The 24,147-nt window shown below is 44.0% G+C and overlaps 1 protein-coding gene across 1 annotated transcript; it reads right to left on the minus strand.

Moving 5' to 3' along the window:
* CEP63 (centrosomal protein 63) lies at positions 1-24,134 on the minus strand. The gene is made up of 15 exons (XM_059822577.1): positions 24,104-24,134; positions 21,217-21,352; positions 19,294-19,474; positions 16,756-16,851; positions 14,405-14,530; positions 13,411-13,524; positions 10,737-10,970; positions 10,332-10,477; positions 9,390-9,524; positions 8,648-8,762; positions 6,560-6,757; positions 6,034-6,120; positions 3,831-4,036; positions 2,963-3,269; positions 1-441 (listed from the first exon to the last, which is right to left on the minus strand). Exons 2-15 carry the CDS (start codon positions 21,258-21,260, stop codon positions 283-285), a joined length of 2,148 nt encoding a protein of 715 aa, XP_059678560.1. The 5' UTR covers positions 21,261-21,352; positions 24,104-24,134; the 3' UTR covers positions 1-282.
* Positions 24,135-24,147: the final 13 nt, after the last annotated feature.

Here is a 24,147-nt window from a genome sequence, read left to right on the forward strand (position 1 = left end):
AACACCATAATCTCTTTGTGAGTGAGTGCACAAACACATACCTCTGATGCAGCTTTCTGACCTACAGCAAGCTGACTAAAGTGTTTGTGGTGTAATACCCTCCTCTCTAAAATGTTTGATCTGATGGAGTTTCCTTTCCTCAATATCCATCCTGCTGATTCAGCTCAAAGCGGGAGATACGGCCTCTCGCTCAAGCTCCAATGGCAACTGGTTCATAGGTACCTCCCCAACTGCAGTTCGGAACCACGTAAGTAAACCAGCATTCCAGTTCAGTCAGAAACATTACTCCTGGTGTCCAAATTGTCTCACTATCTTTTCACTTTCTTTTTTCAGTTCCTCAATGTGGGCATTTAGGCACTCCAGGACGCGATGGGATCTCAGTTCTTCCTCTTCCAGGTATCTTGCAGCTATCGATCCAACTGAAGCTGTAGGCAGGGCGCACTAAAGGGAAACAAAGGGATTATCAGGTATTCTTTCATCCCAAGTTTCAGTCAGAAACACTACTGATCCGCAAACCACACAACTAAATACGCTTCTAAAGGGCTTTTGTGTCATTTTTGTCTTTTTGGACAGACTAAGCACTCAGCTCTCATGCTTGTATCATAGGTAAATGTCCCTCCCAACAGCCTCCAACCAACAGTGAAAGCTTCCCAAGCCTTTGCCAAAACTGCAGAGAGTAAAATCAGTACCTCAGCACACGTAACTTTTCCATTCCAGTAGTTCCCCTCCCTAAAGCACTTGGGGGCTAGAGCTGAACAGAAACAAGCTCTCCATCTGCCTACATAACCGTTGCACTTCACAGGTGGAACCCTGACCCCAGAGGTATCGATAGGAATTGACTGTTTACTTAAGGGAACTGGAGTTTCACTTCAATTACCAGCCTCTCCACTACAAATAACGAGAGGGAATGACACGGCATGTGCAATCATAGCATAACTCTAGAGAAGGTCACTACAAAATACCATGGGTTTTGTCCTGGGTGTGTTAGTTCTGCCTCACAATTAAGGTCTACGTCTCGCTCTTCGTCTTCATAAAAATCTCGATGAGCAGTATCACCTCAATACAGGTTCAAGGGAAGGGAAAGAACTGCCAGACTGGACCAGCACTGGGGATATCTCTGCTTTCTTTTATATACCTCCTCTGCTCCCCAGAAATAATGGGTTCCTGCTACAACCTCACAGGGGAAGTACAGACTGAACTCCCACCACGGCTCACTGAACGCACTTCAGTTCAGCTAGCAATGGTCAATAAACTACCCCAGATTTTTCCCTTTACAGTCAAGAACTATTCCTGCTACTCCCATCACTTACCCACAAGTTCTTAACTTAGAAAAATAACATTGTGAACTAGGCTTAATGTATGAGTTGATAAAGAGAAGCTTCCTGCACAGGGGCTGGCAGGTGAATTACAAAGTTACTAAGGGGCTGCTTTCTATTACAGAAAACTTGCCTCAGTGTCTTGGCAAGAGAACGTAACCAGTTATTTCCAAATCCTGGAGTCTCATGGTTTTCTGTTTTTTTATCAACAGCCAGGAACAAAGGGAAGCAGAAAAAAAGGCTGCAGATAACAAGCAAATCTCTCCCATCCCACTATTGCCTACTGATGAGAATTCTCCTCTCTTAAAGGAACTGATTTAAAGACACTGGAGCCTGACCGTGAGCAGGGAGTCCCAGTCAAGACTAGGAGAAATATCTGCATTTCCTTAGAAACCTTATTTCTACCTTTCAGAACAAAAAGCAGCACATTCCCTAGAGCTTCTCAGACCCTGAAGCGGAACTCTTCGCACTTCAGTTCCAATCCTACAGTCTGAAGAGTTTCCATTTAGAATATTACAGTTCCCTGAACTCCCAACATTTGTTTTCTGGACATGCCCACAAGCTACTTTAGGCTTGAAACAATCAAGTAGTAAATCTTGGTAGTAAACCTCGTCAAGATCTACAAACCTGGCAAGCCTCCGCTTATCTGTGCATCAGCCTTAGAGACTCTTCTCCGGGCTCCCCACAAAATAAAAATAGCTGTCGTCACTGCTAACAGCACACAACCAGAGGAGAAAATACTCCGAAGACTGCTAGGGGCAACAGGTCTGGAGGAAGGATCAGCACCCAGGATTCTCCCCTCCATGAACTACTACAGCCCTGTCTGACCCAGGGTATGACAACTGCTCTCAGTGTCCCTCTTCCATTCCCCTCCCTGCTCGAGCCAGTCTACAGCCTGGTCATTACAGTGCGTTCTGGGATATATGGTCTTAAACACCACAGGAAGAAGTGATCGAGTCCAAGTTCCCTGTATCTTGGGCAATTGCTCCAGCAACTGAGCTGAAGTAAAGGGACAGAGAAGGTGCCAACACTGCTCCCTACTAAAAAAGTATGATCAGCGACTGGTAAAAATAATAGCCTCCCCTTGTGAAGCACGGATTTCAGGCTTTCCTATCAGCTGGCACAAGCGACTTCAAGTTCAGTGTGATGACTACTGCAGTCCCATTCAGAGGGGGGAAACCCACCCTGTGCATTACAGTGAATGTAGATGTGCAGCACCAGCCTTCAGATTCACCCAGAAACTGTATGTCAAAATACTCAGCACTCTACATCCACTCTGAGCCTCTACTACAGACCCAAGCCAAAAGCTGAAGCAGAATTCTGACGTGACAGAAGCAGTTCATGGTACACACTGATGTACAGCACCAGTGTGGAAAGAACCATGAGCTTCTAGAATTAGCTCATCAGTTAAACCAAACACAAAGCCCTGCCCCAGAGAGTTCTGAAGAATAACCGCATGGCTCCCGTTCTCCAAGTATTAACCATCCAGCAGTGTTTTTTTTCTCCCTGTTTAACATTTGATGTAAAGAATCATACACACCATGCAGTCAGACCATACATTAAAAAATCTGTCTCCTTTTGCCAGATGAGAACCCAGCTATACCCTCAGCTGTTGAATAGCAACCAGCTTCTATGCAACTGCTTACCAAAGGCACAGATTCTCTCTGATCATTTGAGATGGACTGCTTAGATGATGCTTCTGCAAAATCTTTGTTTCCATCCAGCACATGGAGCAAAGAATCCGTTCCCAGCAAGGCGCCCAAAGCAAGTGACTCCGCGCAGTTCTTCCTGCTAGTCTGGGTGGGTAGCTCACCCGTCTCGGGGGTCGCCGTTCCTATTTCAGCAGCCCCCTGTCTCTGGGGGTCCCCTTGACGATGCTGAATAGTCCCATCAGGCTTGTGTTGTATTCTCTCTGCTTGTTCATCATGTTTGTGCTGTGCTTCCTGAGTTGATCTGGAAGGCAGGTTTGAACATGTAACTGTTTGACAGTTTGCCTCTTAGCAGCCAAACTTCAGCAAAAACTTGCACAGTGATAACAATTAACATACAGGTTACTAATAGCCCTGACAATCGAAGCTGGCTCTTGTTTCTGTAGGACTTCCACATACACATCGAGTCTCTAGGGAATTCTCTCTTACTCTCCTGCTATTGCAGATACCAAAAACTACAGACTGCACATCCTAGTACTGCAAAAGGAAGGAGCACAGCCACCTGGGCCAAATTTAATCCCTTCACTGAAAAGAGCACATACTGCTTCTCAATCAAAGAAAAAGGCAAAGGCAGTCAAATATAAGCTGGCTTTGCAGAACGCAAACCAGCTGGGACTAAAAGCTATTACACTACTTAAAGCATAAAGGCAGATTCCAAAACAGTCCTTTGTGTTCTCCCATATGTACTTTGTGCTGGAGATAGATACTATACATAAAGCACGTCATTAAAAACCCACACATCCCCAGGCCTTCTGTTCTCCGTCATAATAAGGAAGCAGCATCCTTGGGGTCATGCAGCACTCACCTGTACTGCACATCCCTGGCCTCAGGCTCTTCGTCCTGCATCTGCTGAGCAGTGTCCTTGGGTTCATCCTGGCTGACCTGTCGAGTGAGCTCCAGTTTTGCTTGGGCCTCTGCTAGATCCTTCCGCAATTGCTGGTTCTCAGATTTTAATTTATTTAGTTCAACAGCGTAGTCTTCACTGAGTGCTCTTAGGGTGACATCTTTTCCCTAGTAGACAGAGAAGGGCTGAAGTCAAAACTCCGACTTTGCAAGACACCATAGTCAAATCCAGAGCAAAGGCCAGCAAGCAATTCCTTAAGGCACACCCTCTAATCCCAGTTTTGACTGGCAAAATTTTCAAGGCTTTCATAAGAGCAAATCAATTATATATGCCTTATTGTGTCTGCATCCAGACAAGCTGTGCTGATCTGCCTAGGAAAGGAAGTCTCTCTCACCACTGGATGCTTTTGAAAACAAGAAAAAACAGACGAAGAATAGTTCAGATGTCTCTGCCTCTGGCCTTGGGATAATGAGAAGGACTACACGACCTCAAGTTCTCCTCCAGCTGTATATTCTAGGATTCTCTCACTCAGCTAAGATGCTATCTCTCAGCCAAAGCTGGGAACACTCAGGTGGTACCCCAGCAAACTGTCTCAGTCCGAGCAACTCTCCAGGCATCAAGCTCTGCCAGGTACGTCCTACAGGTGTGAAGAAACACGTAGCCCAGTGGCTTAGCTCTTGATGAGAAGTAACCACGCTTGGTGAGAAACTACCTTCTATGTGATCTATCAGCAAAGCTGTTTGCAAGAACACTTCTAGATCCCCTCACTCAAATTAGCAAAGGCCTGTGGTGATAATTACAAAAGGCTGTGCATACACCTCCCCACCTGGAATGACCCATAACCCTTTAGAAACTTTCACTGGTAGGAGCAAATTCTTTTTTTCTTTTTGAAACTCTGAATAACTTGCTTCTCCCCATCTTCTCCTTACTAGGCCAGGTGGCTATCATTTCCATTGTTTCCACTCCTCCGACAATCCCACTTTCTTTTTGCCAATTCTATTAAATTTAGATGCTTAAATCATTCTTATCACTGCTGTATCTAAGGACTTTCCAAATGTGCATTAGAAGAACAAGATCAGTAGCTCCTCTCCCATGAGGCTGTGGGGCAATTTAAAAAAAAAAAAAAAAAAACCACAACAGGTTTCTTGCTTTGTACTTTGTTATCAAGCTTTTGGTAAGTCAGGCAGGCAAAAGCCCACCAGGCACTTCAAGCAGAAAGTAATGGGTCTTAGGTCATTTTGGTCTCAAATCAGCCCTCCAGAAAGCTTTGTTTTTTCTCCATCTCACCAGCCACAAGCTTCTGTTCGAACACTTTCCCAAGAACTTGGCACATTTGACAATCACCCCGAACTAGTATTAAGAGCTGAGTATTTCCTTCCCACAGATCTGACAGGATAAAAGCTCTGATGATATACTCCTGTTAGCTTTTCAGCTGTCTGAATCCAGTCCTTTGCCCCCCTGTGAGGCATCTATTCTGGTTTACGTGAGATAGGACTTGCAAACTAGCCATTTCTTCCTTCACGTAGGCACTAAAATGAACCACCTTCAAGGTATTACTCTTGCCAAGACTGCAGCTCTTCCACGCAGGCTCCCCTTCTCCCCTCCGGAGGAGGGCCTCACCTAGCTTCAAGAGTGCCACAACAGCAGGAGCCCACCACAGAGCCCCTTCCCGGCGCGTTGCCCGAAGGCCTCCAGCCCTTATTCCCAGGCTGGGATCTGCCAGTGGAATGCAAGGGACAGCCCTGCTGAACGGCTCCTCACCAGGGGGGGAAACATGCTCTCACCCCAGAAATTGCAAGGACCAGAGCAGTTACAGCTCTGAGACAGGTCAAAAGGACATCAGAAATTTAGAATCAGACGTTTGAGGTAAACTGGCATAAAATGGAAATGCAACAAAATGTACTAAAAAACATGGGCCAGACCCCCACGGAGAAGAAACTGAGATGAGGGCTCTGTTTCTGCAGTTCTCCTCACTACTCTCTGACAGAACAAGATGCTCAGTATTTCTGCGTCTTATTTCCTCACAAATTGCCCCTTCTGCTTGGGTTTTAAGTTCACTGAACTCTACCAAGTATTTTGAGAGGCCTGGGCAAAAACTATTGCTGTTCCCAGGTAGGGGACAGACAACACTAGCCCCTTCCCGTCTCCGGTCCCTAATGCATACCTCTAGCATCCCACACTCCGTTTTTTCCAGCATCTCTGAGAGATGACGGTTTTCCAGCCTCAAGGTTTCCAGCTGGACCAGAATTACCTGAGGAGACAGAGGCAAACAAGCAGCTCAGAAAAAAGAACACAACACATGCCCACAACACCCCACAGGCATTTTCCACCCTCACTTCAAGCATGAGTACAAAGCAAGGTTTGGGCTGTTAGTTCTGCAGGGACCCTACAGAGAAGGCCATACAGATAACCATGCACAATCATTTACTTTAGTTTTCAAAGATGTCATCATCCAGGCCCAGTTAGCATGAGTGATGTCGAAGAATTCTGCGGGACTGTCAGTTACAGGTTTGAAAAGAAGAGGCAAGACAGATTCAGTGAACACTATAAATCAGAAGATTTCATCAGAAGGGTCTTTGTTCAAAGGCTGAAGAGAGAAGGAAACTATTAACATAGCTAAAAACTAGGATGGTATTCCGAGCCTTCAGACCCCTTAAAGAGACAGCATAAGAGTCTTCTGCCTTTTTTACCCTGTGCTCCACCGCTTTCCTCTCTGCTCTTTCAATCTCTGTTCTCAGCCGTTGTTCTAGGTCTGATGTGGAGCCACTGGCAGATGCAATTGCGATGTCCCGCTGGTGTAACTCCTGTGTCAACCTGGAGATTTCCCTTTTCATCCCTTCTAGCTCACTGCTGTGAGTTTGTTCAGCTTGAGAGAGCTGCTCTTTCAGCTGGAGGAAGATATGCACACACCACCCACGAGCTTTGAAAAGATGTTTCAGCAAAAAAAGCAAGAGTATTGCACATGGTAATGTGAGTTCTAAGTCCTGGAAAACCAAATGCTCTACGTAACAAGCCCTCTGTGCATGCTTGTCCTTCTTGACTGAAAACCACCTCATCCCAATGTTTTTCCACACCATAAACTGTCAGCTGGGACAAGACATAAGTTATGCTGTGGAGTATTCGAGAAGACCCATAGTTGACCAAATCACAGTGTCTTTAACTCACCATTCTACCTCCGTGGCCAACAGCAGATACCCAAGGGTTTGCCATCACTGGGCAAGCACAGTAACACTTTCATAATATAACCTTGCAATTTGCCACTCTGCCTTCCTGAGGTGGAGATGGTATCTTTAAATAGCTCTAGCCAGACTTTTCTTCCATGAATCTGTCCGAGTCTTTTGAACTGGTATTAGCTTGTAGCAACTAAAGCTACCCATGGCAAACTTCCACAAGCTAGCTATGCAGAGGGTAAAAATATACCTCTTTGTTTTCCTAACGCCAGTTGATGACCACTAGTCCCTGCATTATGAGAGAATAATCATTCCCTATTTACTTTCCACATGGCAGGCATGATTTTATTTTTAGTAGCTTCGATCTCATTTATCTCTTTTTCCAGTTTGGTAAGTCCTACTCCATTCAGCTGTTCCTTGTATAAAAAACACCCCATCCTTTTGGTCATCTTTTTCCACACCTTGTCTTGTTTTATTCAATCCTTTTTGAGATGGCAGACCTGAATTGCATACAATACTCTGGTAGGCACACTGTATATTTATTCAGTGACCTAACAGAACAACAACACAGGATAATTTCTTCCCTAGTATTCCGTTCCATTAGCCAGAAATATTAGCCACCCAAACCTCCAGGATTTTTCTGAGAGTTACAAACATTTTAGAAAATTGAACCAGATGATCTCTGCCTAGCCATGTAAATACTATACATACGGTGATTTATCTCCATGTCACCTCAATGCCTCCCAAGTATATAAAACAGAAACAACCATAATAAATCTCTCTTTCCTCCCCAGCAGCCTGCAGGAGATTCATTTACTGTGTGGCTGTTTAAATGTGTAACCAAGCACGCATCTCTGGCAAGATCTGCACCTCTGTACATTCAGAATAAAGGATGAAAGATTTTCACAAAAGTGAGGTTTTTCACTCAAGTCCAATAAGGTTTCTACTCTAACCAGGCTCCAGCGAAAGCTCTCACACTAACTGATCTAGACCATAATTAGAAGTCAAGCCTTCTGGAGGGCTTGCCTCCCTTGGGTGCGCAGAGCACTAGGGTGAGGTTCTCATGGCAGATGAGCTGCCCCATTTCTTCCAGACCCTGGTTCATGTCTAAGTATCAAGCCTGAAACAAACTCCCTTATTCACATATGGACTAGAACACATTTGAACCCCTGTCTCAAGTCTGGTAGGACATATTACAGCAAAACCCACTCCCTCCCTGCTCTTCATCCTTTTGGGAGCCTGTATTAGGCTTAAAGTCAGGATTCCATGCCTTAGTTTCTTTGCATATTTGCCCCTCCAGCACTAATTCAAGTACCTCCACACCGTAGAGAAGTACTGCGTGATGTAGGCGTAGGCCTAAGAGATGCTCACAAAGTAAGCCACGCAGCCATGTATAGAAACCTGCAAACCCATCCTCCGAACCCCTCCTTTGTCAGATCTGCTCCTTACCCTTCAGCACATCACTGCCTCCACAACCCTCCTGGCCTTTGATCCCATTGGCAGCTTTGCTAACGGTGCTCTGCAGTCTCTGCTGAGGCACGTGACATGCACGGGAACGGCTGACTTCACAAGTGCCTTTCCCACTCTCCAGGAACAAAGCGACGTTACCTTTTTAATCTCTGCCTTTGACTCAGTATGGCGTTCTTCCATTGACTGCAGCTCTTTGATATTCTCATCCAGCTCTTCACTCAGCTGTACACACCTTGCATTTGAAGACACCAGGCTGTGTGCCAAATGTAAAACTACAGATTAGAATACCCCAAGGAGGAGGACACGGTCAGAGAAACTTTGATATTCCAAGCAGCCTATGTCTGTCATAACAGAAACTGGACGCTTAACCTAAAAGTTCCTTACCAATCCTTTGGTTTTGTTTACCAAAATAATTTCAAAAGAGATCAGGAAGCTGATCTGACAGATAATAGCTGTTTCTTGTTTGTTTCTTTACCATTCTAAGATTACAAACTTGCCATGCAAACATTAGTCTGAAAACCACAAACTCAGAAAGGAAGACTTGTTTATAATCCTTATTTCACAGTAAGGTCTAGATCTGGTTCTTACCAGCTGACTAACAAAGACTCCTTAACCTATTACCAATGAAGGTGCTAAGCCTAAGCAAGCTAAAACACTGAAAACACCCACAGTGTGCGGTGAAAAGCAGCCAATCAATTAGCAAAATGGTCTCACTATTAAACTGCAAAATGAATAGCATTTGATTTCTTCAGCCCTTTGATATTTAAAATAAGCCTACAAAAATCAGTGGGACTGGTTAACTTGATGAATACCATCTATTAGGTATTATATTATTATCCAAGTTTCATTGCACATGCAGGGAAAGCAAGCAGTTGGCTACCTGTTCTCAAGATGAGTCACTTCTGACTGTAAGTGCTGTTCCTTCTTCTGGGCAACGTCCAGCTGCAGTAGTATATGCTCCAGCTCCAGCCCCGGAGAAGACAACTGTTTCTCTTGCAAGCGCTCCTCCAGAGCCCTAAGCAGAAACATGAACTTTAATCTCAGCACAGAAACGTCATGTCTGAGTTCACTAATATGGGGAACATAACTGCCATTTTCTTGGGATTCTCTGAAAAACTCACAAAACCCAACACTGGGCGACACCTGCGTGCACTGTGGATATGCAAACATACCAGCTGTATGACAGCCCCCTGTCTGAGTTCAGGCTGATTAAAAAAGTCTACATCCTATTTTGATGTTGGCCTCCCTGACCCAGACAGTCTCCCTGCCATTAGCAGACATCCAGCTTGCAAGAAACTGTGCGGCTGTTAGGTAACATGCGCCAAAACCTTTTGATGTGGCCACAAGGACCCTGTAGCTTTTGCACGTTGCTAGCGCAGAAGGGGAAGGCCAAGATGATTTTGTCACATATGTAGTTACTTTACCAAGACCCTAATCTGATGTCATTAAATCGATGAGAACTTTCACCTATGTTAACAAGCACAGTATCAAATCCTGAAAGGCCTCCAGCACTTGACTGAAAATGCCTGGGGGAAAAAAAGCTGAAAAGCTCAAAAGCCCTGTGCTGCCTCCAGAAATCTAGCTGAGCAGAAAGCCGATTCCTTCCACACTCTTCACTGACTATCAGTTGATTTCAAAAGCAATGCAATTTGGCAAATGCTGCAAGGAAGCACAGCACTTGTGAGAAACTAGAGTGTGCCATTCTATGTATCAACCAATACAGATCCAGCCGTATGAAAATGCTTCTACCATCCTCAGTGGGAGAACCTGGAATATAGATCTGGATTCAAGAGCGTAAGTACCAGTGAGGTACAGATGCTACCTGATGAGGAGTTCTTTTGTGTGAAGAGTTTCAGTCACCCTGGCCAGCTCTTTCTGTAACTGTTCCTGGTGCAGCTTGGAGCTGTCAATGAAATCCTCCTGAGACTGCAAGGTGGCTCTAAGTTCCATCTTCTCATCCTGTAGCACCTGCACAGGAGGGAGAAGGAATGACTGTTGCAAGATGGACCAAATCAGTTTGTTCTAATGCGATGAGAGGTTGATCAGACTTTTAAGGAACCTTTGGAAATACTGCAGAGCACCACATGGGTACAAAACCAGCTTTGAGGCCAATCGGGAACTTCACAAAGGCTCCAGAAAGAGACGGGAGCTCTGGGATGAAGAGCCTTCCTGCTACTTCTCACAAGCACTGCTTTATATTCAGTTTCCTTAGAGCTCCTCTACTGACCTCTAACATTTTCTTGGATTGCCTTAATTCTTCTTGAACTCTTTGCTGATCTTCCAGAATCATCCGATTGTTTTCAGTCAGGTCATCCACTCTCATGCTAAGCCTCTCCACCTCCAACTCGTTGGCACAGATAGCATCATTGGCCCTTTCCAGCTTGCTGGTTAAGTGCTGGATTTCCGATCGGCTAGCCAGCTCCACCGACTCCAGAATCTGCTTCCGATTGGCAAGCTGAGTCTACTAAGAGCAATTGGTTTGCATTAAAGCAAAATTATAGAAAATACAGTGTATCAAAACTACATTCAAAACAACTACTGATTTCTTTGTGTAACAAGTCACATTCTCAAAGTAAGCAACACTACCTTTCAGGGAATTAGGGAAAGTATTGTTCCAGGATTACTCGATGGGTAAAACTTCTGAAGGCAAAAAGAATAAAAAAAAAAAAAAAAAAGAAAGAGAGAGGGCCCTCTGATTCCAAAAGGGGTTCAAAGAGAATCTGGGAAGAGAGGATCTCAAATCACTCAAGTTGTCCGAGCATGAACTGTCAAAGAACAAAGCTGCCTACTATGTTTTGCTCGTTAACCTAAGGCTAGACCAGGAGAAATGGCAGCATGTAAGAAGGTTTGTAAATACCATAGACAAGCTAGAGATTACCCAATCGTTAATTCCACACCAGGACAGAAAGCAGCTCTTGGTGCACAATGAAAAAAAACACAACCACCAAACAGATCAAAAACCAAACTGGGTGTAACAGTCAATTATGTTTTGCTTTATGCAGTAAATACCTGGTTCTAACAGCTTGTGAGAATGCTCACTTTGAATGTTTCATTGTCCTAATGGCAGACAAAAAAGTTATAAGGAGCATATGACTAGCGAACAATATATGCTCTATTATTTATAGGCACAATACTTTGTTTCATAGCATTTCTTTCCACGTAGCTAGCTGGTGAAATTTAACAAGCCAGCTCTCATATAAGCTTCTAAGAATAGTCACTTCATATATTCCCTTTTTGCATAGTACCTTATAATTTTTAAAGGCTGAAACAAAATATTTGAGTAGTCCTTTACTCCCAATTTCTAAGAGTGGCAATTCCTGCCAGCTTCAGAATCACCACATGCCTTGATTTATTGCCTGACACATAATGCCTCATAACTGAGAAAACTATAGGAACTGTGCATTTGGAAAACTATGGTATAATTTTGATTACAGCCTTTTCATTATTTGAATAGTCATGACAGAAAAATGTAATCAGGAGAGGCAAGAGTTTAAAGTACAGCCTTTCTCCCCACCCAAGAAACTGGAGCACCAGACTACCTGAATATTTATTGCTGCATTAGGAAAACATTTAAGCTATCTCTTATTTCCAGCCACAGAACATGCAGGACAGCACAGAATTCCAAGTTTCACCTGTTGACTTTAAAGGCTGCAGGTGTTACAGGGAGGTGCTCATCACTGGGTAAGAATGCCAGGCTTCCCTAAGCTGCACTGAAAGATATGAGGGGAAGCCAGCTGAAAGAAGAGAAAGGGGAAGCACTGTGCATGGTCCCAGATCTCAGCTTGACCTTGTGCCAGAGAAACAAGCAAGCATACAAAATGCATAGAAACATCCAAGGCAAAAATTTAGCACTTTCATGCTGGGCTCTTCAAAGCAATTGGGGATTCAGGCAGTCTGCTCACAGTACCTATGCACCTAAGTCATCTACACCACTTAGGAAAAATCTCCCCAAATTCCTGTTTTTCTGCTGCACAGAAAGAAGAGTTCCTCTGCGCCCCAGCATACCAGCCTGCACTCCAAGGACACATCTGTTCTCAGACAATTGAGCTATCAATGATACAAAGACAGCAGAGCAGCAAGACCTTCTGCTCAACGACTCCCTCTGCATTTGTAGATCTACAAGTGTCAGCCGCTCACAAAGCCCCTGTCAGAGCCAGCTTCAATCCTGTCATCACAAGCTTCCTCCTTGCAGGAGCTTCCACTCAAGAGCAACTCAGGAGCCCATTAAGTGTAAAGCCCCCAGCAAGAGCTTCTTATCAGTGTCTGCTGTGATTGTGTCAGTGTGACTTCACAGCTGTGCTCTAGGTCAATTCATCTTGCTCTGCTGCAGCACCACTAACTCACTGAACGATTAGCTTTTCAGGAACAGCAGCCCCACTACTTGTTGCCTTGAAGAGACCTTAAAAAAAAAAAAACAGGGGGGAGGGAGGCTGAAAACTGCTGTCGCTTCAGTACTTTGCAGAAGTATCTGTCCTAGGGGAAGACTATTTTCCAACATCATCCTCTGAGCTGGACCTACGAGATACGTATTTAGCTACTGGCAGGTACGCAGCTTTGAACCAGATGACATGACGTAACAGCTATTTTAAAGCATCATGTGCTGTGGCCTCTGTCTCCCAGGGAAAGCTTCATCCTACTATCTTCTCTGCTAATTGGAGGGGTGGCAGGGAGAGCTTGCACAAGGTTTATCTAACCTCTGTTGACAGACTCCAGATCTTTTTTCCATACAGCACTTATACAAGTAAACCTTATTCCACCGGGATGTTAAAAGTCATTTCAATGGCAACCTAAACTGGATTCAAGCCTGAGAGATTTCATTAGTCTCTCCCTCTTCCCCCCTCCCTCCCCTCCCTCCTGCTGCCAGAAACAAAACAAAAACTTTCAGCACATATTAATTGTACCTGAATGAGCTCAGACTGCTCAGCCAAAGCCTTCCTCTGTGCTTCCAGCGATGCCACCTGCTGCTGATAAAGCAAGCGCTGCTTCTCCCAGTCAAGTGATTTTTGACGAAACTCCTGCAAGAACAGCAGGGGTGGCTCGGAGCAGTACGTCCATGCAGTTGACAAGCAGGCCCCCCTTCTAGTTCATACCCATGTTTGCTTTCTCTCTCCACCATATCCTCATGCACCTCTCCCCACAGCAGGGAAACCATTAGCCAGTCATTTGATGCACCAACTCAGCAGTATAAAACCCCTCACATACTGTGCTTGCTGTATTTCTTTCCCTCCTGAGTTAAAACATCAGTGTCAATTATTGCTGTTTACAAATGTTAAGTGCTAACAGATTCATGGCTAGTTGCATGGATTTGCTGTCAGAGGTTTCAAAATTCAGACTGTCTTTAGCTTCCAAAACATGCTGCTATTGAAATCACTAAGATGGCAAGGATGAACTACAGAATTTAAATGCTAATCCCTGCTCCAGAAATTGGACACTACGTCAGTCAGATGTGTTTGTTAGCCACATCTTCAGGGTACAGTAGAAGAAAATTGAGTGTGGTTGAGCTCAGCATAGCAGAAAGATTAAAAGATGAGACAGGGTTGAGAAGTTTAACATGTAGCTCCCTCCTCCTCAAAGAAGTGAGATGACAACCTCACTACACTGGAATTCATTCCATTCATATAATTAGTTACCCTTCCAGCACCTTCTTCCTTTTATTTAGTCTAAGAATAAGAACAGCAGCATAGTTTATCCTGTGTACTCAGAGGCCCCAACGCAGGAAATTGCCTTTTTTACACAAGCAGTTGAGAAGAGCTACACTTGGGAGAGTAGACAGAGCGTACTTTTTAAGCATCATTCATAGTCTACTTCCTAGTTGACTATTCTTTCATCAGTGGAGCCCAGAAACTCAGTTAATACATACAAACTCTGACTAGCATTTGCTTTTTCGCTACATACCTCCAGCTTCCTGGTCAGTCGGCTCATTTCAAACTGGTCCTCCCCCTGCCTCTTGTTAGCTTCTTCTCTAGTTTCTCTTAGTTGTTTCTTCTGCAGCTTCTCATAGCTCCTCCTCAGCCTGGACAACTGCAAGGAATTCAGTGAGAGAGACAACTTTGTCCAAGGCCCCACGGCAAGAATTAAACAGCGCTTTGAAAGAAAGCACACAAAATGGCTTCACACAAACAATTGCCCTAATCAAAGCCACACAGCTTGCAAGTGAAGACTTCTATTTGTGTAACGAGCCTATTATACCAACAGGATTGCAAAATATGCCGAGTTGTATAAGAGTAGCAAGACGCCACTGAAGTCGTGACATCAGCAGCTCTAATTAGACCTCTGTCTTACCACTATTAAAACACGACTGAAATATTGATAAGATGGAGGTTTACATGTAGCTGTTAATGCAGGAAGAGCACGGTACCCACCCCTCTCTCTACAGGTGGCTCCCAGCCACAGCAATAGCAGGCAGTACCTGTGGTTGATCTCCTCATACAGAGGGGCACATCACACCGCACACAGGGTGGGAGGTAGTTCTACACAGAGGTACAGTTTCTTATGTGATTCTAAAATACACGTGTGAAGCTCAGGTGGGAACTGGAACTCTTCCGCTTAGTGGTAGAAGGAAGATTTGAGAATTGCCGTTATACATACTCTCCACACTACTTCATCTGTCATTTTCTGCTTAGATACACCATGTATTTCACAATGAGTGGAGAATGCCAACAGAAAATATCACTCCTACGCCCACTGCTAGAATGCTAAAGCCATATCAGAAGCAGGAATGAGGAAAAAAAAACTCTTGACATTTAAATGACCCTCTGTGCAAATAATCACTTGCAACTTGCACGGAATTTTCCATCTGATGAGCTCCCCCCAACTCAACTATTAAATAAAAAGTTTCCAAATAGCCACATGAATTTGAGAAGTCATCATTCCCATTTTACTGATGGAGAAAGCTCAGCCCATGGATGGACAGAAGGACCGTGAGAAGAAAAACCATCTGAATCAAGACCTCACGCACTGGTCACAAAAGGTTCTCCAGGGCCCTGAGTCAGCAAAGTACTTCGGCATGTTCAATGGGAATGGACAGACGTACAGGCTTAGAGTTAATATACGAACATCTTTTGCCAAACACATCAGGAAATTACAGGTTTAGACACTGCACCTGTAATTTTACTGGGAATGGTGGTAAACCGAGACAGAAAGAATTTCCCCAAACAGTACTAAGAACAGAAGACTAAGGAATATTGGAGCTTAATGCCACCTACATTAGCACTGTGCTGGTAAAATACCAACACATTGCAATGTTGGCCACAACACACACGCTGTATTTTAGCCTTAGCAATTTAGGCAGATCTGCCAATGCACCTCAGCTTTGCTTTGCAGTTCCAGTGTGAACATCTAGGGAATGAAGGCTGTTAGTCATACTGAATAGCAAGGTGTTTTAAATGAGGACAGATGCCTCCTGTCGTCAAAGCAGAGACTACCAAATTAATTTAACTTATGGCTTACAGTGAGCATGAACTAGGCCCAACCCTCCAGAGAAAACAGGTCAATGCTCTACTAGCTGTTCATGCCATTTAACTCACTGCTACTGACAAGCAAGTGGAGACAGGCAAAGCGTTAAGACATAAACATGGAATGCTGTTATACCACCTGCAGGACATTCCACGTGTACCATCTTGCGGTGAATAAGAAGCTTTTTGAGATGAAAGCTCTGAAATTATTTTCAAAAAATATTTTCTGAGTATACTTAGTTTTCATTAAGTGTACTAAGACTAATATGCCTTGAGAGAACAAAAGCCTTACTAACAAAATCAGAGTCAATGGAGGCAAAAAGAAGATGACACTACATACTGTTCTCATCTCTTGACCTCATACAATCCAGGCTAGTTACACCACCACCCTGCTTTAATGTCACGAAATGCTGAAGAAGCAAACTGCTGCTGCCTGTACCCATGGCAACTTCAGAACAAGCACTACGGTGACTAGGATGGGCGAACACAGGACATTTCTGCAGTAAACTTCTGCAGATGAAACCTGCAGCAATACATCTAATACACTTTTCTACTCCCAACAGTTTTCTGTTCATCACCAAGTTCCTCCAAAGTGCAAAAACCAGGCCTAATGGACGATAAAAATACTACTTTGTCCACGCTCAATGCTCTTTTTTGTAAGAACATAAACATTAAAAGAACGGGAAGTTTTAAAACCATGGCGTTTAAACAAAAGCAATGACGCAAAGTATTTCACCTATCAGATCATCTATCAACCGGGAACTAAAAACTCATTTTCTTATTGCAACTCACCTCCTCTTGAAATTTCTTCAGCTGTTGTTCATATTCTCTAACCATGTCCTGCCTGGCTTTTTCCATGTCTTCTACCTGGTGACGCAACATGCCAACCTGAATGAAGAGTTAAAAAGCAAATAAATAAAACAACAGAAGTGGACTTTATTGTCAGTAGGTACTGAGATTAGTTTTCATTTCATAAATATACATTATAGTAGGAGTGGTAAATGACTATTAAAAGATCCTAATTCTGTTAACAACTGCACGCTTCAAGGGGGTCACTCACTAAGAATCAGATTAAGTCTATGACTAAATCTTTGGTAGGCTGGGGCCAGAACTGTTTCTGTTCTGGCCTCTTGTTTTGAGCCAGTTTCTGGCTTTCATTTTTGGGGATGAAGCTGACGGTTTGGGCTTGTGTCAAAAGGCTATTTCTATCTGGTATTTTCATCAAATTCTTCATAAACAAGCATTATGATTTCAAGCTATCTACCAACAGAAAAGATGGCCATGTCATTACCTTACTACGCTCACGTGAAGCAGAGATTCCAAGTAATACATGGAGATGAGGGGGACAAAAAAAGAAACAGGGCTTTGAAACTCATGGGAAAGACTTCCCTTACATTGATTCAAATACTCCTGTGACTCATTTTTATCATATCCCCCCCCCATCTTTTTCCCATCCACAACCCAAAGTGGCCACCTTTCTAACTGCAGGTCCAAAGGACAGCAAGCCAACACATTAAAATTAAAAGAAATCATAACAGAAAATTCGTATGAGTAAACCAAAAGCATGAATATACTCAAGTACTGACTTTAACCATAGTTTACAGTTCAGTTTTGAAATCAATGTTTGCTTTTGATGGTAAGAAATATTTCAAAAAGTGTCTTGAGAAGACACAATTGATAATAACAATGCTAACCTACAGGATAAAAATAATAGTTCTTGCAAATGAAAATCCTGTGGCATGACTCCAGATTTAATAACTCTGTAACAAAGACATTAATTCCAAAACTTGCCATGCGGACCAGTAGAAGCCATGCGGACCAGTGATCAAATGCTTCTTTGGGTTTGCATGTAACTGATTAGAAATTACAATGTAAATCAGCCATTAACTGACTAAAGAAATGCTATGAATTTGACCAGAGCTGCACTTATCTGTTTCTCTTTCTGCTACCTTTTGCTGTTTGTTACTTTGTGTTGACTTTGACTGTCCCTGGCATATTTTTCCAGTCTAAAGTAAAACAAGAGTCCCGCTTAATATTGTGTATGTTTAAGATAACAGACTGTTCTTCATTTAGAAAGATAAAATTCTTTATCATAAGTCCTTTTAAAAAGAGAGTAAAATTAATCTTGTCAGAGGTATATTCGATATTTTTAAGCTTAAGCACCCATCAGTAGAAATTAATCTGACCAGTCTCTCCGTAATACTTTTGATGTCATACATGACCTTTTGGGGTCTCCATTAAGAGTAGCTGTTGTGGTTTTCTAACAGTGGCTACCATATTATTATAATAATATGACCATATTAACCAGAAACCACAGAGTTCTTAACCCACCGTTGCTACAGCCTGTCACATTTCTCTTTATTTTACTAGATTCCATACCGAATTACTAAAAGCTACAGCAGTACTTGGGTAATTTTGAGGATGTCAGACTAGTTGTAGTATAGTTGTACAGGATCCCAAAAAACCCAACTGCTTGTGCAGTCACCGGCTGGCTTTCGACCCAAGAAGTCAAAGCGACTTCCTCAGAGAGCTGCCAAAACACAATTTGTAGCGAAGAGTCTGCAGAAAGATAGGACACAGCTGCTATAAATATAAGGACAAATTTTAAGCACTTTCAGAAGAAGTCCATGTGGCTAGATCTTAAGATACAGCCACCCAGACTCCTGCTGGTTTCCTCCGATCCAAGAAAAGATACACCAATTCATTTGCACAAGAGAAAGTTTATGGTCCACATCCTATGCAAAAACTTCACTTACTGATATTTCTCCCCTGATACAGAAATTTGGTGCACTCCCTCCAGGTCTTTAGTTAAAGGCTACAAAACCTGAGCTGCGTGAAATAGCCCTTGGAGAATCTCCTAGCAATATCTTGGTGTAGTTTACACCACTAAATGTTCTTTCTACCAATGACTGCACATTGCTGGGCTCTCGATTACCGTTGTATCCAGATTTAGCACTTCGGGGTTCTCTCTAGAAACACTGACAATTCAGTCTGTGGACTTCCACCAACCCTTAGGGAGTTGACCACTTGACTTTGATTGAATTACGAATCAGACACCTTGTTCCAACAGGCTCCTTTGGAAATTCTATTCCTGATTTCCCATCATGAGACAGGCTCCTGTTTGGCTTAACACAGCTATTTGCTAAAGTTAACCCCTTGTTTTGGCTTAGCATTTAAACATTAAAAAAAAAAAACAAACCTGATGAAACAATACCCAAAACACATCTCCATGCAAAGTCAAACTCTGAAATTCAGGTTCAGTCTTTATATTGTATTGTAACATGTAAAACACACAGGTCGACACAGGAAACTATGAACCTGAGGCAGTACCTCCTTAGATTTTTCCTGCAGAGCAGCCCTGGCAGAGGAAAGCTCCTGCTCTCGAACGCTCAGGCAAGCTTCCAACGCCTGTGTCTGTCCTTCCCATTCAGATTTCTTGTGAGCCACCATAATGTCGATCTGCTTCATCAGCTCCTGCAGCTCAGCCTCACAGGAAGTCAGGAACCCACCACTGGAAGGGTAAGAGCGTGAAGTTACAAAGCAGGCACCACCCAAGAGAGGTCCAGTGTCCCATACCAACAGCATCAGCAGAACAAACTGACTTGCACCAAGGGACCAACTCTGCACGTGCAGTGCTTTGAACCCTACGAAATTAGCTCTCAGAGAAATATACTCAATATTTACGTTCATCCCATTCTCTAATGCAATATCTCACAAGTGGTATGCTCGTTATCATGGGGCAGAGACCTGAATTTGGCAATGACCAATGAAGAATGCTTGTGAAAACCCAGTGAGAACAAAGGACCTACACACTTTAAATGTAGGGGGTTTGTCTTCTATTCAGAGAACAATTACAAGCACCTATAAACACTTATCCCTTTGTCTCGGTACTATGCATTATCTACGTAAACCAGAGCATGTTTTATCCATATTTTGTATTCGCCTTAATCGGTCTCCAGGCAGAGGTATTTTATACCAAGTTTCAGTCACCAGAGAAATCATACAGCCAAGCCATCAGCTCCTGAAAACAGAAGTTTATCACAAATGCAGACAAACCCCTAAGTACAGGGGGTTGGATGACAACATGATAATGAAGAATAAAACATTCACAATCCATTGGGGAGAGCGTGCTCCCTAGCGACGCTGCAATTTCTAATTTGGTGCAGTAATTATTGAAGCCAATTCAACTAACTCCCCTAAAACTTCATAAGCTGCTAAGCCGGGGACAATATTAAGGCTTGCAAGATACAGCCCTAGAGGGTAGTGAACTCCATGATGATCTTTACCCCTTTAATTTGCCTGTCAAACAGGAAGCACTGAAAAGAAATGGAAATCAATAGGTTAAGGGATTGAAATTTCTCTGTTCCCCCAGAGCATATGCACACTTCACAACTTGGCAGTTTTTCTATAGGGAAAGAAATACTTCTTAAAGGAGCCAAAATCAGTTAAATTTGAAGTTCACCCTGTCCTGCGAGTTAACCAAAAATTAGCAGCTATTACGCAGAGCAAGAACATTTCCTTCATAGCATCTGCTCATATAAAGCTAAGTCTAAACTTGATTTCTGCAACCAGCTCACTGTAGATGATACGGTATCAGTAAACTTGAGTCACATTCTCAAAGATGACTATGAAAACGGCATCAGTGACTTTTGCTTCACGCTTGTTTAACACATAAAACATTTTTTTCCGTTATTGGCACTACAGTCTCTCTCTGGGATCCAAAAGTCTAGATACGGTCACCTAAGACAGAGCATTAAGGACTCCTCGGAGATGAATGGGAGTCTGCAGTTTCAGCATGAGCAGAAAATAATCAGATGTTTTCAATAAAAACAGGTAACAAAGTCACATCTCATTAACCTTGCAAGGCTGTTACAAAAAAAAAAAAAATATTTATTCACACCTTTAATTACTACTGCTCCTGATGTGGGACGGTAAGAAGGGTTGCAACAACAAAAAAAAAAAAGAGGTAAGGTTTTCAGGAAGATGTAAAATTAAAATTCTAACAATTAAGACTATAATATCTGACAAGGGATTATTGCAAAGCCAGCTTACCCAGTGACTTTGCTTCTGCACCAGCTGAAGGCCACTGCACACTGTATTTGTCCACAAGCGTGCGCTAGTGGACAAACTCCAAAGCCCTTATTTTAAGCAACGGAAGCCTTGTCTGATACCAGAGGATTTGATTCTGAGGAAGAGGGAAGGTCAGTACTTAAACTATTTCGAATGACTGGTGTACACTGTTTGCATACGTACCTCCCCTGCCCATTTCTTTGCATTCCTTCCAGCAAAGCCTCCATCACCAAATCCTGGTGGCTTTAGCAACTAGGGAAGTACACAAAAGCAGAGGTCACCCATGGCAGTGTATGAACAAGGCTACTTCTCCATCCAACTGCAGAACAAGCAGAAGTCCACAGGGGAAAGAAGTTAAAAAAATTACGTAATATACAATTAGCACACAAGTACAAGTGAGAGGAACAGCGGTCGCTTTCATAAACTTACAAGCCAAATATACCAAATAAGGGAAAACAGATTTTTCTACAAAAAAAAAAAAGACCCAATGCAACCATTCAGCACTATCAAACTGCAGTGATATAATCATGGGATCTAATGAAAAGAATAACTCAAACAGCAGCACTGAAAGGGAATCTGCACTTCAGCAAACGGGCAAACTCAGCACACTGGGACCGGCAGATCTCCCGTCTCCGGGTGCACCGAACTGTGGAGGATCAGCGACACTCGGGGACTTCCAAACAGGCCAGCCCAAGATCCACCTGCGACAGGGGCATTTCTCACTTCAGAGAAAAACCATAAGCACCTTGTAGCAAATAGCAGTAAGAATCTATCTATAAACTAGGTCTCTCCCAGGTCTCTGTTGCAGACTAGGTTCAACAGACTACACAGTTTACCATCGCATTCAGGACACATTGCTAGTTCATCTAGTTGTGATCATTTTCTTTTAAGATAGCATTAACTCTTTAAAAATCCCTCTGGTGCCTCAAGCCAGGGAAATAAGATTCACAGGTTTACAGCAGCAGTACATTGTCTTCGTTAAAAATTACATCCTTTAAGTCATGAACACACGTTGTGTATGCATACACAGAGGTGTTTCACATATTTGTGAAGCAAGAAAGGTTTACATTAAAGGCCAAAATGGGGAATTTAAAAAAAAAAAAAAAAATTAAGTTACCATGCAACCACACCCAGAAAGCTAGAATTTATTTCAGCGGCTCCTCCATGGAACTGTGGCTCTCTAACAGAAAACTGGTTAAACTCATCCTGAGGATACAAGACTACAGTTCAATTTCACTCTGTGGAGGTATCCACACAATCTCCTGTTTCCAAAACATCTACGCACTCTCTCAAGAACGTAGAGAAGGATCCTCACAACATCTTTCCTCAAAGATTAATATGGCATTATTAAGCAATCCACAAAAGGGGGAGCAGGTCACAGAAAGTGAGACTTTCAGAAACGCAGTCTCAGCTTTGCTCTCTTTCACTTCCATCAGAGCTTCTATCCTGCTCCTACAGCATTTTAAAACACCATCCAGAGATTAAAGGCTGTCCTTGGGAGCTCAGCTGTATTTTAAACCATGCACATACAGAAAATACGTATTTCACTGAGGGGAAAAAAAAAAATTCCTATCCCTATTCTGATAGTGCTTTGTCTCTCTTTGGTCCTGTCTGTGCCTAACAAAATTCAATCAGTATGCAGAACATCTTTGTTGTGCTGCTGACGAGCAGATGAGCAGAGCCCCAGGGCTGCTGACAGCACTCCAAGAGAGTTCTCCAGGTGGCAACAGCGGACATTAGCCAGTAGCAGCTCTTCTGTTTCATTCTAATCACACCTACACTGAATTGATTTTCAGTAGGTAGCAGAGAGATTTCATTGTCCACCACAGAGAACGTCTACTAAAATTCAAAAAGAAAATCCAGAGAGCAATCCAAGCTCTTTATCAGCAGCTCCTTCCGTGAGAGGCTGGCATCAGTTCGACACTGAAAGCTCCAGTGCCATGAGGAGCCTGACAGCATCCACTCCTGCTCCTGTTAGGCTTTAAGCAGTGCCCCCAAGGTAAGATCCCTGAATCTGCCAGCTTTGCATACTTGCCAACTTACCCGGGTTTGGGAGAAGAGCCTTAAAATCAGACCCCTCTAGCCAGTGCTGATGCTGCATCAGGTTTGTTGACTTAGTATCATACTTGTGACCTACCAAGCTTGCAACTGGTGATGTGCAAGTTACAGGCAACCAACGAGTAAAGACCCATAGGGACACCACAAGAGGAAACAATCTCTGCCATTAGCTACAGCTGAAGCAAGGAGAGCTGGCCTGTCACTTCTGAAATTGAAGAAAAAGGAAGTATTTGCAAAAAAAACAACCAACAGAGATAAGAGATTTAAAAATCAACAAGGTTTAGCGCTCCAGCTCAAGAAAGAATCGTAGCAGTAAAGTCAAGCGGAGAAAATTTGACAATATGCAGGAAGACTGAAGAATACTGCCCATGAGAAAAGACTGGGATTATTCTGCATTTAAAAAACCCCGTAGGACGCAATTTTCAGGTGCTGCTGGAAGGAGGCTTACAAGGAACAGAAAAACACGACCCAGGGTGCAGCCAGAACTTCCCAGAAGTCCCCCAAACACGTGCTCAACCTGCCAGCCGCTGGAAATGCCATCCCCGGCTGCCCTGAGGCCGGGCAGGAGCCCGGGGGAACCGCCCCGGCCCAGCGGGTGCTTCGCCGGGGCAAGACGCGCCCCGGGAGCGCGTCCCCTCAGCCGTGCCGGCCGCCCGCTCCACAACAGCCCTCCGGCAGACGCGCCCTCGTCCCCCCCGTGCTTTAATTCCTCCCCAACGGCCGCCTCGACATGAGCGACCACTGACGCTGTTCACACACAGCCCGCCCCGAAGGGGAGCGTTTCGGCCCGCAGGCCGAGGCGCTCCCCGGGGAGAAGCCCCCGGTCCCCGCCCGGGGCCGGCCTGCGCGCCGGGCTCCCCGCACCGCCCCGGCCCGCTCGCTGACTGCGGGTCGGACCCCGCGGCGGGGGGCGAGGGTCGGCGACCCGGGCCGGGCTTGCTCCCCTCGCCACGAGCACCCCGCCACCGGTCGGTCCGTCCGCCCGTCCTCCCACCCCCCCGCCGCTGCCAACCTAACGGCGGAGCAAAACCGGGGCCTCGGCGGCGGGAGAGCGCG

This window comes from Gavia stellata, chromosome 11, assembly GCF_030936135.1.
Source record: "Gavia stellata isolate bGavSte3 chromosome 11, bGavSte3.hap2, whole genome shotgun sequence".
In the NCBI taxonomy this organism is placed as follows: Eukaryota; Metazoa; Chordata; class Aves; order Gaviiformes; family Gaviidae; genus Gavia; species Gavia stellata.

Coding starts and splice junctions, on each gene's coding strand:
- CEP63 (XM_059822577.1), bottom strand. CDS start 21,260: ATGGAGGCTTTGCTGGAAGGAATGCAAAGAAATGGGCAGGGGAG. Junction 10,971..13,410: donor AGCAGTCTGAGCTCATTCAG/GTACAATTAATA, acceptor TGCTCTTAGTAG/ACTCAGCTTGCCAATCGGAA. Junction 6,758..8,647: donor CAAAGGCAGAGATTAAAAAG/GTAACGTCGCTT, acceptor ATCTTCCTCCAG/CTGAAAGAGCAGCTCTCTCA.